General features: G+C 36.7%; 3 protein-coding genes and 1 long non-coding RNA gene across 9 annotated transcripts; 3 read left to right on the top strand and 1 right to left on the bottom strand.

The window, feature by feature from the left end:
• The first annotated feature begins 3,454 nt into the window (after positions 1–3,454).
• On the top strand, positions 3,455–4,324 carry LOC131018216 (F-box/kelch-repeat protein At3g06240-like). Its single transcript, XM_057946941.1, has one exon. The coding sequence runs from the start codon at positions 3,455–3,457 to the stop codon at positions 4,322–4,324; it is 870 nt and encodes a 289-aa protein (XP_057802924.1).
• A 1,331-nt stretch (positions 4,325–5,655) lies between these two features.
• Positions 5,656–7,736, top strand: LOC131017252 (uncharacterized). Its single transcript, XM_057945990.1, has 4 exons — positions 5,656–6,627; positions 6,816–6,999; positions 7,180–7,236; positions 7,351–7,736. The coding sequence occupies exons 1-4, from the start codon at positions 5,864–5,866 to the stop codon at positions 7,567–7,569; spliced, it is 1,224 nt and encodes a 407-aa protein (XP_057801973.1). The 5' UTR covers positions 5,656–5,863; the 3' UTR covers positions 7,570–7,736.
• A 319-nt stretch (positions 7,737–8,055) lies between these two features.
• On the top strand, positions 8,056–9,192 carry LOC131018215 (F-box/kelch-repeat protein At3g06240-like). Its single transcript, XM_057946940.1, has one exon. The coding sequence runs from the start codon at positions 8,056–8,058 to the stop codon at positions 9,190–9,192; it is 1,137 nt and encodes a 378-aa protein (XP_057802923.1).
• Positions 9,193–11,186: 1,994 nt separating this feature from the next.
• On the bottom strand, positions 11,187–14,993 carry LOC131017255 (uncharacterized). 6 transcript variants are annotated; one of them, XR_009099503.1, is made up of 6 exons: positions 14,219–14,989; positions 13,974–14,046; positions 13,764–13,864; positions 13,017–13,137; positions 11,616–11,719; positions 11,187–11,358 (listed from the first exon to the last, which is right to left on the bottom strand). It is a non-coding gene; the product is annotated as an uncharacterized LOC131017255 (long non-coding RNA). The 6 variants fall into 6 exon arrangements; XR_009099505.1 differs by having other exon boundaries at positions 13,764–14,046; positions 14,156–14,993; XR_009099501.1 differs by having other exon boundaries at positions 13,764–14,046; positions 14,219–14,991.
• Positions 14,994–15,432: the final 439 nt, after the last annotated feature.

Below are 15,432 nucleotides of genomic sequence, written 5' to 3'. Positions count from 1 at the left end.
ATAGAAAAATTTTGAAACCATAAACTCAGGGGAAGTTACTGGAAAAGTGACTCTAGTATCAATTTCTTCCAAACTTTCGGTAGAAAGTTGCAGTTGGAGACTTATAATTTAAAAGGGTATCAAACGATGTCCAAATGACTTCAAATTTTACATGAACGTTCCTAACACTTATATATACTTACCATAAAATTTTCAAGATTGTAGGGTATCAATAACCCTGTCAAATTACATCAAGTCAGTAGCTCTTTCTTTTTTTTTCTTTTTTTTTTTGCTAGTCATATTAACTCATCAATTAGTCCACCCTAAACATATAGCCAAGCATACTCTATTTCTTGTCAAACCAATTCATCATAATCGTTATCAATCATCTCTAATCATCATTTTAATCCATCAACTATCATAACTACAATCTCATAGGCTCATCTTTATACTCAAATCCTCACTTTCTTCACGAACTTCAACTTTCCAACATCACACAACCTAACATCTTTAATATTACATATCTCAAAATTAATTCATTCTTTTCATTCAAAAGACAAATAAATAACATCTTAATAGCATGTATATACTCTCCACTTAAAGTTAGAAGATGACAAAATTTTAGACGACTTCCTTCCCTAAATAATTTTCGAAAATTTTAAAGAAAAGATAAGGTGATATTTTCATGCTTTGATCCTCCATTTACATGCTCATAAAGCTTAGATATAAGTAGATTCATGTGTTTAGAAGCTTACTCTTATGATTTGTGTAGAGAAAAGTATAATTCCACCTTCTTGATTCCTAGCTTGAACCTTCAACCTAGCTTTTGTTCTATGGATTTAAGAGTGTTTTCAACTGGATTTAATCGGTGGTTATGGCATACAAGTAGCTTATGAAGCTTTTTACTATCTCATCAATGGTGTTGGGTGAAGACAGTCGAGAGAGGAGAGAGAGAAGAGAGAGGAAAGAGAGAGGAAAGGGACGTCTGTTATGAGGGATGAAAGAGAAAGGTGTTGTTTTATTTAACCCCATTTACTTAGCCATCAAGTATTGGATAAATAACACATGCTTAATTATCCACTTGCATAAAATATCTTATCCGTTAACTATGTTTATCCACTTGCTTTGACTCTTCTCTCTCTATAGTCAGTTCCGCACCAGAGCAGAGCATATCTCAACCATCAGAGCAGAGCTTGATTTCAGCTCTGCCACCAGAGCAGAGCTCACTCAGCTCTGCCTCGCTCGTCAGAGCAGAGAAGAAAAACTCGCCAGAGCAGAGGAATGCTCGCTAGAGCAGAGAAATGCTCGTCAGAGCAGAGGAAAGACGATTTCTCTGTCATAGCAGAGGAATGATTTCTCTGTCAGAGCAGAGGAATGACGATTTCTCTGTCATAGCAGAGGAATGATTTCTCTGTCAGAGCAGAGGAATGACGATTTCTCTGTCATAGCAGAGGAATGATTTCTCAATTCTAGCAGATCAATCGACGCCAGCTCTGTCCAAAGCAAAGACCGCTCAAAACATAACTCACTTGGCAGAGCAGAGCTCGCATCCAGAGCAGAGCTCAAAACCAGAGCAGAGCTCCCAGGTCAGAGCAGAGCTTAAAGCCAAAGCAGAGCAGAGCTTTCAGCTCTGTCGTCAGAGCAGAGCAGAGCTCAACTTCAGCTCTGCTTCCAGAACAGAGCTCGACTACAAACTATCGAAAGAAAAGAAATTTTTAACTTCATCAATGTTCAACCAACATCTCTATACATCCTTATTTCCTCAAAGTATTTTATTCACTAGTTCTTCGTCGAAAATAAACTAGCTCAAACTATATGAATATCTCATCTCATCATAAACTTATTTTTATATCTCAGTGCTCTTAAAACTCAAAATATTTATAATGAGGAAAAAAAATGCGGGGTGTTACATGGACACGCCAAATTTCTTGCTTGTTATTCTTCAATTTGTCGCCGTTCTACCACGTCCACCACCTTCTTCTCAATGTCCGATCGCCGCCGCTCATTTCCTCCAAAAAACCGGCAGACTACCGCCTTCATCCCTGTCTGTTACAGATTGCCCCGATGACCGCTCTCCTCAAAGGCTCCATGCTCCCAAGATCCGACCTGAGAACCCTTCTCTCTGATCCACGTTTTTAGAGTTGCAGCTAGGGTTTTTTCCCCTCTTCGCGCCGCCTAGGGCTTGCGCCGTAAATAGCAGCGCTGCCCTGACCTGCCTCCTCTGGTGAGCCTCTGTCTCCCAGTCACGCCACCTAACGCCCCGAGCCTCTTCAAATTTGGTATCTGAGTGGAGGAGAGAGGGATGAGGGGGGGCGAAGTGGGTTTTCAAACGTGGGTTTTCAATCGGCGCCAGGAATCGAGTGGAGGAGAGAGGGAGAGGGAGGGGGGAGGAAGTGGCGGCGGTGGGGGATGGGGGAAGGGGGAGAGTCGACGGAGGTCCCAGAAAATGTCGGTCCTCAAGCCGGCGCCGCCTGAGCTCGCTCGCCGCCTCTGAAATTCTGGCGGAGTACTTCGACGCCGCTCTTCAGCTTGTGCCGTCTCCTGGAAACCGCCGTCCCGAGAATCTGGGCGGTTGTGGCGGTGAGAGAGGGGGGGAGCTAGACGGGGGGAGAGGGGGAAGGGGGATGGGGGAAGAGAGAAAGTGAGTGACGTGGGAGGGTGAGAGTGACGTGTGAGGGAGAGGGTGGGTGTGATTTGCTACGTATAGGGTGACTTGGCATGAATAAGGCCACATAGGAAAATTCCGACTTCGGATTTGGCCGAAAAACCCGTCATGGGAAAATTAGGAAAAATTGAAAGTTGGGGGTTTTTTGTGGGAAGTTCAAAGATTGATGGAAAAAATGGAAAATGACTATAGATTAAGGATTTAGAGCGAATTAACCCTAAATTAAAATTGAAGAAAACATTATTAAAAATTATAACAAATTAAGAGTGGTACACACTAAATTGTGGGACATGATCCCATCCGAATTATTAATTAAAAGTTAAATACTGAAAAAATGTTATTATAAACATTATAAATTGAATATTAGTAAACGCTAATTAGTAATTAACAAACAAACGGAATCCAGAAATATATTATTTCAGCCCATCATCTGATCTCTCTATTCCTGAAACCCTCGAAATAAATACAAAAACCTAACACCCTCGCCACTTCAAATACAAAAACCTAAAACCCTAAAAAATATATCGAAGCTTGGGTATGGAGATCGGAAAAAGTAGACGAAAATCTCTCCATCTTCCCGAAGAAACCATTGAAGAAATACTATCCAGACTTGCGGTGAATTCAGTTTTGAAGTTCAGGTGCGTTTCGAAATCATGGGGCTCTTTAATTGATAGCGAACGTTTCATCAAAACCCATCATCAAAATTCAATTAAAAACCCATCTTTCCCCCAACAAAGGCTCATTTTAAAGAACTATTTGTTTGATGAGTTTGATGATTGGCCTCCACAATGTTGTTCTCTGCTGTCGGTTATGAGTGAGCCAGCAAATACTATCTCTTTATCTCCTTTGGCTGTTCCAACGAATACTACATTGATGCGATTTTTAATATTGGGGTGCTATAATGGGCTTCTCTGCATTCTCGAGCAACCAAGTGGAATTTACTCGTGGAACCCATCCACTGGATTCTCCAGGAATCTGCCAGAGCAACCATGTAGAATTCACTTGTGGAATCCATCCACTGGAATCTCCAAGAAATTGCCAGAAATTTCTAATGTCTGCTATGTTCATAATTTTGGATTCGGTTGGGTTGAATCGAGTGGTGAGTACAAGGTGTTTGTGAGTGTGGCTAATCTTGATAATAACGAGTGGAAGTGGGTTGGTAAAGTTTATAGTTCAAAGACAAAATCATGGAAAACAATAGAGCGCTGCGAGGAATATGAATATACATATCCTTGCAAAGAGGGGATATTTGCAGGTGGGAAGCTTTACTGGACGAATAATAATGGATATAAAGAAGATATTATTTTCTTGGACTTGAAGAGTGAGGTGTTGGGAAGGATTAAGCTTCCCTTTGATCACGAGTTTTGCGTGGAAGAGCCCTGGTTTGTGGGTGTGCTTGGTGGTTGCCTTTGCGCGCTAGATTATGTTGGAACAGACGTCGTTCAAGTTTGGGTTATGAAGGAGTCTTGGGAGAAAGTGGTGACTCTTTCTCATCTTCTTGAGCTTCTTCAACCACCACCATTGGTGGTGGGTCTAAAGGGAGAGATTTTGGTAAATTGTGGATTCATTTTGTTGGGTTTTGATCGTCAGGATAATGTGTTCCGTTGTCCCGAGGTTTGTCGTCGTTACAGTTCAACTCTTGTCTATGTTGAAAGTTTAGTCTCGCCAGAAGATTTATGAAAGATGAAAATAAAGTCTTAGAACATGATGATGAGTGGTTTCGTAGCTTTTTTTGATGATGTGTATTGTTTCTTAAGAATTGAAGCTCTTTTCTTTCTCTCTCTATATATAGTCTATAGAACTTGTGTTCACATCATGAACTGAATAATTCAATGTCTCTATACAAATAAAACATTGTGGTTATTCTCTTATCTGATGTGATTATTTCTCGATCTAGCTCGAAATGCCATATCAATTAACGAGGAGTTTCATGGTTTTATTGAAGACCAAACTGAGTTTAATTTCATATTAAGTTGATTTAATTTCTAGATAGAACTTTTCAGGTTTCCTATACAATATGCAGATTGTTGAGAACACTGATTACATATGCAGATTTCGATGAGTATTCTTATAAAATAAATAACATGATTTTTGCTAAAAGACATAATTTAAATCAATCGCTTCTTGTATTGATATCTCAATTTAGATTACTGAATTGGCTTAAACTAATAATCGTAATCTGTATGATCATAACTGGTCTACATTAGTAGACTTAACTAAATGTTTAAAAAGGGTGGGTCATTACATGATCTTCATTAGCTATTAATTGTTGGGTGATGGTATTACAGCCCCTTTTTAAAATAATAGTAATAATAATTAAATAGAAATTTACTATTTTGCTCGATATTCTATAGCTCACAAATTAAAATAAATTGTACGTAAATTAACAATTTAATTTAAATAAAGCTGAAAGAATAAATACGTATAGCTCCTATCGTAATCTAAGAATATTTATAGCCCCTATCATAATCTGATTAAGAAACATGTTTATACATTTATAAACTCTAAAAAGAACTGTATAGTCCCCAACTCAAAAATTTAAGAACCACGTGAAATTTCGGTTGATTTTCCTAATTTTCTTTTAGTTTAATACTTTTTTAGAGTTCTATGATGCAAATATTGGACGAAAATATTTTTTGTGATCTCAATCAAGTTCCCTCTCAATTTAAACTTTTTAAAAGTTTAATACTTTTTTAGAGTTCTACGATTTTCCTAATTTTATGCTTCATTATGAACTTCAAATTTTCCTCTCAATTTGACTGTCATCTCATTAACAATTTGGAATAAAAATTTGTTGGATGTAAGAGTGGGTACACACTAAATTGTGGGACAGAGGATCCCATCTAATTATTAATTAAAAGTTAAATATTGAAAAAATGTTATTATAAACATTATAAATTGAATATTAGTAAACACTAATTAGTCATTAACAAACAAAAGGATTCCAGAAATATATGATTCAGCCCATCATCTGATCTCTCGATTCCTGAAACCCTCGAAATAAAGGATTGGTTATGTATCTACGAATATAGAGGCCATTTTTATCTTTGGAACCCCACAACCAAACAGTGTCTTTTCTTTCCTACCGACGAAGTCTCTGCATTTGATGAGACGAGGACCTCGTTGGTTGGTGCTTGTGTCTGCTATGATTCTAAATCTGGTGATTACAAAATCCTAAGAGTTCGTGAAGGTGATTTTCCACCGGGATCCTTTTCTAGAATGACCCAAACTATTGAGTTGTATTCGTTCCAAGAGGATTCCTGGAACCAAATTTCTCCTAAGAAGCCCTTTGATAATCTTGAAGAAACATATATGTATGGTTCTATGGCTATATCTGTTAGAGGTAAATTTTATTGGTTTAATTTGCTTGACAGAATTGTATCGTTGGATTGTAGTGAGAAAACCTTATCTTACATTGATTTACCACCAGAGTGTCATCCCTCGATTCCCATTGAATGGGGTGAGCTTGTCCAGTTTAATGGTGGAGATTCGTTAGGTTATGTTCGCATTCGGAATCGACATCCTAAAGTTGGTATTGATTTTGACCTTTGGGAATGGAGTGAAGAGTTAAAGTGGGTTGTTAAGTTTAGTGTGTCTCTTGGTGGTGCTATGGGTACAGTACCGGCGACTATATGCGGAACATTCTTGTTTCTTTATGGAAGGTCTGGCAAACTGGGTGATAATGAACATCGTCTAGTAGCTTACGAGTGGACTAAGGGAGACTGCAAGGAACTCGGTATTGATACTAATGGCGTTAAAATCCATATCGTTTGTTATGTTGAGGGCACCGTTGTGCTGCCCCATGGAAAGCTTGGAAAGGCAATCAATGGATCCTCATTTCTTATTAATCCTCCTTTAGTCAAGCTTCCTAACCTGTTCATAAGGCATTGCGGATGCAAAGGGAACAAGGGTCCAGGATGCGAGTGTTGTCAACCTTACAGCGATGCCTACAAGTTTAGTGTTGAAGATGTTGCTGCTAATGGGTAAGTTTTTTTGTGGATATATATGTCCTAATTCTGACATTTTACAAATGAAACATAAAGATAAATTTTGAATATATAAAGTTACTTTTTTAAGTAGCATAAATTATTTGTGTTTTAGACTAGTTTTCTAATGAAAAGCAACTTTCTTATATGTAGTTTCTTTACTAATTTAACATGTGTGACTGTAGATTCCGCGTCCTTCGTGATACGGAGGAGGAGGTTGGTCCTGATATATCAAAGAATCAATTGGCTGGAAATCCTGATGCACAAGGGGGAAATAAAAAGAAAACACCTCAGGGAAACATCTCTAGACATCATCTGTATAAGAGAGAGGGTGGTTCGAACATATGTTCAGATGAGTGGAATCCAATGGTAAATGTTTTACTTGTAGGCTTGCTCAGATAATCTAGTTTGACTGACACCTTTTCTGTTTTTCCAGACTGAATTTTATATCAATCGTGAATTGCTGAATTAAGCCTCTGGCTAGTTCATTGTGTTTCTTTCTCTCTAACTTTCTTTCCTTTTTCCCACTTTCTAATTCATGTTTCCCAGGAAGCATTGTTGAAGAGTAACGAGGTTTCTGTAACATTTAAGCAAGAAATCAAGAAGGTAGAGAGACAGTGTCATATATAGCATCTTTTTTTCCAATGATATATATTCCTCTACGTAACCCACATTAATTTGTTTCCTTTCCTATAATAATCTTTGTGTTTGCAAAATTAGATGGCGAAAGTAATGAAGGACCTTAAAGAGGAAAACACCATCATGAAGAGCAATTGCGATAAATCAGATATCACCATCATCGAACTGACCAACGAGCGTGAACTCTTGAAGAAACAACTGGAGGAAACGAGAAATCAGAAGGACAAACTGGAATCGTTGTGTCGATCACTCCAAGCAGAGAGGAAGACAAATTCAGCTGCCTCGGACAGTATTCCATAGTAATGAACTCAGCTGTTTGGAGTGGTATAAACTAGATGTGGATTCTAAGTGTTGATGATGTTAAAATATGCCAATAATTAAGGTTGTCCTAACAAATTTTGTTGGCAGAGTTGAGTGAATAGTTGGTGTTTCAGAACCGAGTTGCTAGAACTATCTTTATTATGTTGCAAGAACTATCATTATTTCATATTAAGTTGCTATTTGCTAAGAGTGGTACACACTAAATTGTGGGACAGAGCCACAGAGGATCACATCTGAATTATTAATTAAAAGTTAAATACTGAAAAAATGTTATTATAAACATTATAAATTGAATATTAGTAAACGCTAATTAGTAATTAACAAACAAACGGAATCCAGAAATATATCAGCCCATCATCTGATCTCTCTATTCCTGAAACCCTCGAAATAAATACAAAAACCTAACACCCTCGCCACTTCAAATACAAAAACCTAAAACCTTAAAAATTATATCGAAGCTTGGGTATGGAGATCGGAAAAAGTAGACGAAAATCTCTCCATCTTCCTGAAGAAACCATTGAAGAAATACTATCCAGACTTGCGGTGAATTCAGTTTTGAAGTTCAGGTGCGTTTCGAAATCATGGGGCTCTTTAATTGATAGCGAACGTTTCATCAAAACCCATCATCAAAATTCAATTAAAAACCCATCTTTCCCCCAACAAAGGCTCATTTTAAAGAACTATTTGTTTGATGAGTTTGATGATTGGCCTGTGCAATCTTCTCTGCCGTCGGTTTTGAGTGAACCACCAAATACTATCTCTTTATCTCCTTTAGCTGTTCAAACGAATACTATACGATTTGAGATTTTGGGGTGCTATAATGGGCTGCTCTGTATTCTCGAGCAACCAAGTGGAATTTACTCGTGGAATCCATCCATTGGAATCTCCAGGAATCTGCCAGAGCAACCATGTAGAATTCACTTGTGGAATCCATCCACTGGAATCTCCAAGAAACTGCCTGAAATTTCTAATGTCGGGTATGTTAGTGATTTTGGATTCGGTTGGGTTGAATCAAGTGGTGAGTACAAGGTGTTTGTGAATGTGGCTAATCTTGATAATTATCGGTGGAAGTGGGTTGGTAAAGTTTATAGTTCAAAGACAAAATCATGGAAAACAATAGAGCACTGCGAGGAATATTTATGTACATATCGTTGCAAAGAGGGGGTGTTTGCAGGTGGGAAGCTTTACTGGACGAATTATAATGGACATAAAGAGGATATTATTTTCTTGGACTTGAAGAGTGAGGTGTTTGGAAGGATTGAGCTTCCCTTTGATGAAGAATATCGCGCTATAAAGTTATTGGGTGTGCTTGGTGGTTGCCTTTGCGCGCTACATTGGGATATTTATTATTTTAAAACAATCGTTCAAGTTTGGGTTATGAAGAAGTCTTGGGAGAAAGTGGTGAATGTTCATCATCTTGTTGAGCTACTTCAACCAGCACCTTTGGTGGTGGGTCTAAAGGGTGAGATTTTGGTAAATTGTGGATCCACTTTGTTGGTTTTTGATCGTCAGGATAATGTGTTCCGCTGTCCCAAGGTTTGTTGCGATTACCGTTCAACTCATGTCTATGTTGAAAGTTTAGTCTCACCAGAAGATTTATGAAAGATGAAAATAAAGTCTTAGAACATGATGATGAGTGGTTTCTCTCTATATAGTTTATAGAACTTGTGTTCAGTTCATGGACTGAATAATTCAATGTCTCTTTACAAATAAAACATAGTGGTTATTCTCTTTATCTGATGTGATTATTTCTCGATCTAGTTCAAAATGCCATATCAATTAACGAGGAGTTTAATGGTTTTATTTTATTGATGACCAAACGGAGTTTAATTTCATATTAAGTTGCTTTAATTTCTAGATAGAACTTTTAGGTTTTCGTTCCCTATATAATATTTCCCTAAAAGTTTGAAATAAATTTCTTGTCGAATTATTTGGTTATGCTTCTTTCAAGTGTTGAGAATGAAGTGTCGAATAAAAATTGGGTTATGGTTACTTTTTCCCGGCTCTTTGTTTTGTTACCATCTAGGTTAATTTCACTATATTTTGTATTTTCATTTCTTTTGGCATTTTACTATTAATTGAACAACTTAGCTGTTTGATTTATAGACATGCATCTCCCACATAGTGTACTTCCCTTGATATAATTATGCAATCGCTAGATTGTAGATTGTTGAGAACACTGACTACATGATCATATGCATATTTCAATGAGTATTCTTAGAAAATGTCTTTCAATTAAATAACATGATTTTCGCTAAAAGGCATAATTTAATTAATTGCTTCACGTACTTATATCTGTACTAGAAATTTTGCACCGCGTAGGACGCGGTGTTTCCATAATTGCTCCGTGAATTATGGGACCAATAACGGCGCTGGTCGAATCATTTTTAAGTGCAGACATATTATACTTGACTTGTAGGTCACGATTGTAATACATTTAGGAGTATTTAATTTGTACAGCTAGGAGCAACAATCTACATAATACAATTTATATATAAACTATTTAAGTATCCTTTCAGACATTATGCGTTATATATACATAGCACATTAAACCAAAAACTGCATCGAGGCATATACAATGTACATACAAAAGGTAACCTCAAAATGCTAGTAGAATGTCACCAACACGGTGTAATAGAGCCAAAAGTCATAGCTAGAGAATTGTACAAAGTACATACAAAAGTTGCTTCAAAGTCTCATAAAATCTTTCACTTCATCAGTCCAATATTCTTCGCTTGATTGTTCTGCCACTCCTTGACTTGAGTGTTGGTGTTTGTGGAACTCTTTTGCCTAAAAGTTGATGATAATATTAACAAAATCAGTTAATGACAAACATAATGTATTTGCATATATAATATCCTATATCATTGATGATTTGATTTAGAACTATTCACACCGTTGTCTCATGTAGAATTCTAACCTTTATTATGCTCAATAACCACTTCGCTAAGTTGGTGGGATGAATCAGATATGCTTTGTATCTTGTCTTTTAAGATATTAGACTTCATTTTCTTCGCCTTCTTTGCTGATAATGTTGCACAGAAACTCTCATCAATCATACGAGAACACACATTAAAGATTAAGTGTTTATATAATGACAATCACTACGCCAGATTCGCTCATAGATAACGGATTTTATCCGTTATCTATGTGCGAAAATATCCGTAATATATAATTGTGTAATGTATGTGGATTTCATACATAACGGAGATTTAAGCGTTATCTATTCTATTATACATAACGGATTATATCCGTTATCTATAGTATTATATCCGTTATCTATTCTATTATACATAATGATTGTTTATATATACGTAACGGATTATATCCGTTATCTATAGTATTATACATAATGTTTCAAACCGTCATGAAAGTTTAATATTCACTGTTATGTACACACCTATACATAACGGTTTTTTGATATTAATAACGTTTGGTAATCCGTTATGTATAACGTTTTTTACCGTAATTAGATTTCTATTTCTCCGTTATCTATTAATTTATACATAACAGTATAAATGATAAAACCAACAATAATAATATTATATATCATCCAAAATATTTAATTTTATATTATTATCATAAAAGAGAATTCATACAAGATTTGAATATAGTCAAAATTCAACAACTGCTCTATCTATACTATTATGCCTTACAAAAATACTAAACATATTAAATATGCAACTAGCTAGCCATATGGTACAACTTTTCTTGTGAATTCACAAGCCTCTTCAGCTCAACGTACGACTCATTTAATCCACCACAAACCTGCCACAAAATCATACAAAGAGCCAACCAAGAATCACAATATAGAGCATCATGATAAACACTTAAAAAGCATATCAAAGTGATTGGTAAAATGAACAAAACCTATCAAGTTACTAAGCACTAAAAACTTCTCCATTTCACATTTTTTAGGAAAATATTACTAAGCACTAAAAGTACCCAAAATTGATGCAAGAACAAGCATATGATTTTTGGTCCAAGGTAAAACAAAATACCAACATAATAGTGACCTTACATACCTCAAGATGCACTCGGAAATAATGCAAGTCTCCTCCAATTATCCTAAATGGCTCCCCATCTCTCCAAAACATGTCTCTGCAATCTCAAACTTATGTGTGTATCCCTATCACAATATTGCATCATTATGTTAAATGCAAGCAGGGCTCAAAACGCCTTAAATCACAACAAAAACCAAATGCATCAACCAAACTAAAAGCCCATTTTCATCATCATTACAGCTCATTTTCTACTTCATTATCCACAAACTAGAGATACAAGCAAAAAAGGCAGTGAACACAAAACCATGTACAAATTTCTACAAATTAGACGGCAAGCTGAGTAATCCTCATAATCACAATTCCCCTCACATCAAGGAAGACACTAAACAAGCTAGTCACACAACCATCCAATTCAACCAATGGGCAATAAATCACTCACTCATCCATATCTTCCAAACAATTAATAGAATGAGAAAATTTTCGATTGAGAACTACCATAAAGCAATCAAGCAGTAGGTTCCCAAATTTTCGATTGAGAACTACCATAAAGCAATCAACATTTAGATCCCCAAATTTTACATCATTTCAAGTTCACATGATAAAAATTTAATTTACAAGAGATAAAGATAAAAAAAAAAGTAGGAAAAAAATTATCCCTTCGTTTCTTCCTCATTCTTGGTATTCTAGAATCCAACTAGTTGACCAACTTTCTCCAACTTAATTCCCATTATTATCTAACTAAAGGAATTTCAAAAACTAATTTAACATATAATACTCTTATTGCCTACAGAATAATTAAACACTCAAACATCAAATCTATTCCATCAAAATCAAATAACCATCTAGCCTAGTTTTTTTTTTTTTTTATGGTAATCATAGGATGAGAGAAAACAACAATTTGGACAAGGGTCCAAAATCTGGATGAATACTTCCAACTCTTCACTAGTCAGATTCAAGCAAACTCTCTTCTTCACATGATACCCAACTTCGAATACTAAACACAGTAATATACATGTAAGAAGTAGGATATTGGGAGAAACTAAGCAAATGGCCATCCTAAAGAAACGAATGCAGACGAAGTCATTCTAAGAGAACTACAAGAAGGCAGCCCCTTTCACCACAAGAACACTATTCAAAATTTGAAGCAAATCCCCAAAAATGTAACATAGATTCACTTTAACATACATGTAAAAGCACTACAAGAACTAGAAGAAGGCAGCCCCTTTAACATAAAAGAACTAGAAGAAGCAAATCCACAAAAACTACAAGAAGGCAGCCCCTTTAACATACATGTAATATTTTTTTCAACTGTGACAAAGATGTTATTTCTGCCCCAAAAATCAAACTCGATTGTGTCTTTTTGATAGTGAAAATAATACTACAGAAAAAGCACAAACACTAGGACTAGGTTAGATATCCCACCTTTATTCGTTTGTATTACTCTGATATTGTCTCGCAGCTCTTCAATTTTCTTGATCTTAGATCTATCCCCACCAAATATCTTCGATGAAGCTGCTTCAAGCTTTTTGATAACAACACAATTCTGATTATAGATCCAAAATTAATACCTGATCCAGCAATCCAAAAAAGCCCTACAGGTTGCTGCTATAGCTAGAGTGGGAGTTACTTCATTAAATCTAGCTCCATATTTCCATGCAAAAAAACTAGGAATCTTGGATTAGGATATGCTATTTACAAAGACAATATTTTTGGTTGAATGAAGCATCAATTTCAAAGTAATAGTTCCATACGTGCAAGCATGAACCATAGGCAGCCTTAGCTTTCAATACTCAACAAGCAAGCTAGCTCTTACGTCACAATAACCATTTTTATATATATACACATATATATACAATCTCTCGCTCTCTCTCTCCCATAAACAAATTTCAAGAGGGTAAGACAAAATATAATACAAAAATCTGCCAGTTTTAGCCAAATATATCTGAGGTTGAGCAGTATTTTATTAAGATGAATATGTTTAGAAATGAAGAGTCAAAGGAATCTGGGCTTAATGACTATTCCAAGGACAGAGATAGTCGTTTCTGAAATTGTGACAAATCACTTAGCACCTCAGTTCCACAAACATAGTAAATAATAAAAAAACACAAATACACATATAAATATATGCATATAGATAAAGAGATAGCAGATGAGAAATGAAGAATGAACCTTTCAACTGGAACTTGAATTTCAAGTTGCTCACCACCACTAGCAGCCTGAACAGTGCTGAATCCTCGAGCAACAAGTGAGGGTGAACCTCCAGCATCAGCCTAACAATACACGATCAGTTTCAAATTTAGGTCTTAGAGCACAGGAATACAAGACATGATTTCATTGTGAGCATCCACCATGCCTAATATTCAATTAAGCAAAGCTTACCACCTAAGAAAACTGTCATAACAATTCGGACCCGGAGCAATCAAGAATTCAGAATCCCCCGCGAATTCAATAACTACAGTGCAAGAAGCAATTGAATTAAGTCGGACTACAAGAATCAATCAACTGCAACACCCCGTTCTCCGAAGAAGAGAACTAGAACTTACTAAGTATGCATAACTTACAAAATTGCTCGAGAATTTAAAAATTCGAACCCAGAGTAGAGAAGTGCAGAGTTCAGGACTTACTGGAGTTGGAGAGAACTGTCGTTACCGGAGCAATTTAGAACCCTAGAAAGATAAAGTTGTGCCCAATTTGTGCATATTATCTGAGAGAGAGAGGGTCGCTGCCATTAAAATCGGAGTATTTCAGTGCGAGGGAGGTGACTACCGATGGAAGCGGTGGAGGTGGCGACAAACGACCTAGGGTTCTGAATTTGGGGAAAAAAGAGAGGAGCTCGAGATAGGTCGTGAGGGGAAAGTTGGCTTTCCTGAGAGGCTTCGATGACAGGCAACCTGCGACAACCTAGGGTTCGAAGCTGGGACTTGGTTCGATCCGGGTCGCCGAAGCGTGCGCCGCGCTGGAGTTGGTGAAGGAGGCGTCGATCCGGGTCGCCGAAGTGTGCGCCGCGCTGGAGCATCGGCATGGTTCGAAGTCGGGACTTGGTGGAGAATCGGGGCGAACAGAGTTGGTATATGGCAGAGGGGTCGATTTGGGGAAGAAGAAGGCGGATGGGGGGAGGAGAGGCGAAGAAGAAGGCGGATGGAGAAGAAGGCGGATGGAGAAGAAGAATTGCAGAAGCCCTGTTTTTCTTTAAGTTTTTGGGGAAAGTGGAGGTGTCGAAGCCAATTTGGGGAAGAAGAAGCCAATTTTTTGATTTTTTTTTTCTTTTAATTTTTAAAATTCTATAAAAAGATGCTCATAGATAACGGTCGGCTTAACGGTTTTGTAATACCGTTATGTATGTATCTAATAGATAACGCACAAATATAACGGAATAACTCAAACCGTTATCTAAACGTATGGACAACACTACATAGATAACGGTTTTTTGTCAAAATCGTTATCTATTCTAAAAATGCGCTCATACATAACGGTTTTTTGAAAAAACCGTTATGTATGAGGTGTTATGTATGTGCATTTTGTAGTAGTGAATAGTTAGTTTTTCTCTAGTTTTTTAGTTTTGTACCCTTAGCTACTTGTTTGTCCTTAGCTTGAGTTATTTTAGTCTTCTTTGATGTTTTTGCCACAAGGTCCTGTTTCTCCTCATGGTATAGTGTGCCTAAATGATTGAGTTAATATTGTTAACAACGAAGAATATTGGAAACGAAAATTTATCTAATTGGTTGAATAATTACCTGCCAAAGGTAGACATGACTCCATATGAGAATCTTCAACAAGTTTGCAATCAGTTGCTCTCCCCACTAATTGATCTACAAATAAAGTTGCTTAATTATATTTG

This window comes from Salvia miltiorrhiza, chromosome 3 (assembly GCF_028751815.1).
Source record: "Salvia miltiorrhiza cultivar Shanhuang (shh) chromosome 3, IMPLAD_Smil_shh, whole genome shotgun sequence".
NCBI classification, from domain to species: domain Eukaryota; kingdom Viridiplantae; phylum Streptophyta; class Magnoliopsida; order Lamiales; family Lamiaceae; genus Salvia; species Salvia miltiorrhiza.
The sequence above is the reverse complement of the archived record's forward strand: the minus strand, read 5'-3'. Positions and strand labels throughout refer to the sequence as shown.

Bases quoted from the DNA above. Each gene is read 5' to 3' on its own strand.
- LOC131018215 (XM_057946940.1), top strand. From the start codon at position 8,056: ATGGAGATCGGAAAAAGTAGACGAAAATCTCTCCATCTTCCTGAAGAA.
- LOC131018216 (XM_057946941.1), top strand. From the start codon at position 3,455: ATGAGTGAGCCAGCAAATACTATCTCTTTATCTCCTTTGGCTGTTCCA.
- LOC131017252 (XM_057945990.1), top strand. From the start codon at position 5,864: ATGACCCAAACTATTGAGTTGTATTCGTTCCAAGAGGATTCCTGGAAC. The intron at 6,628-6,815 runs GTAAGTTTTTTT...GTGTGACTGTAG, and splicing joins GAAGATGTTGCTGCTAATGG to ATTCCGCGTCCTTCGTGATA. The intron at 7,237-7,350 runs GTAGAGAGACAG...TTGCAAAATTAG, and splicing joins TTAAGCAAGAAATCAAGAAG to ATGGCGAAAGTAATGAAGGA.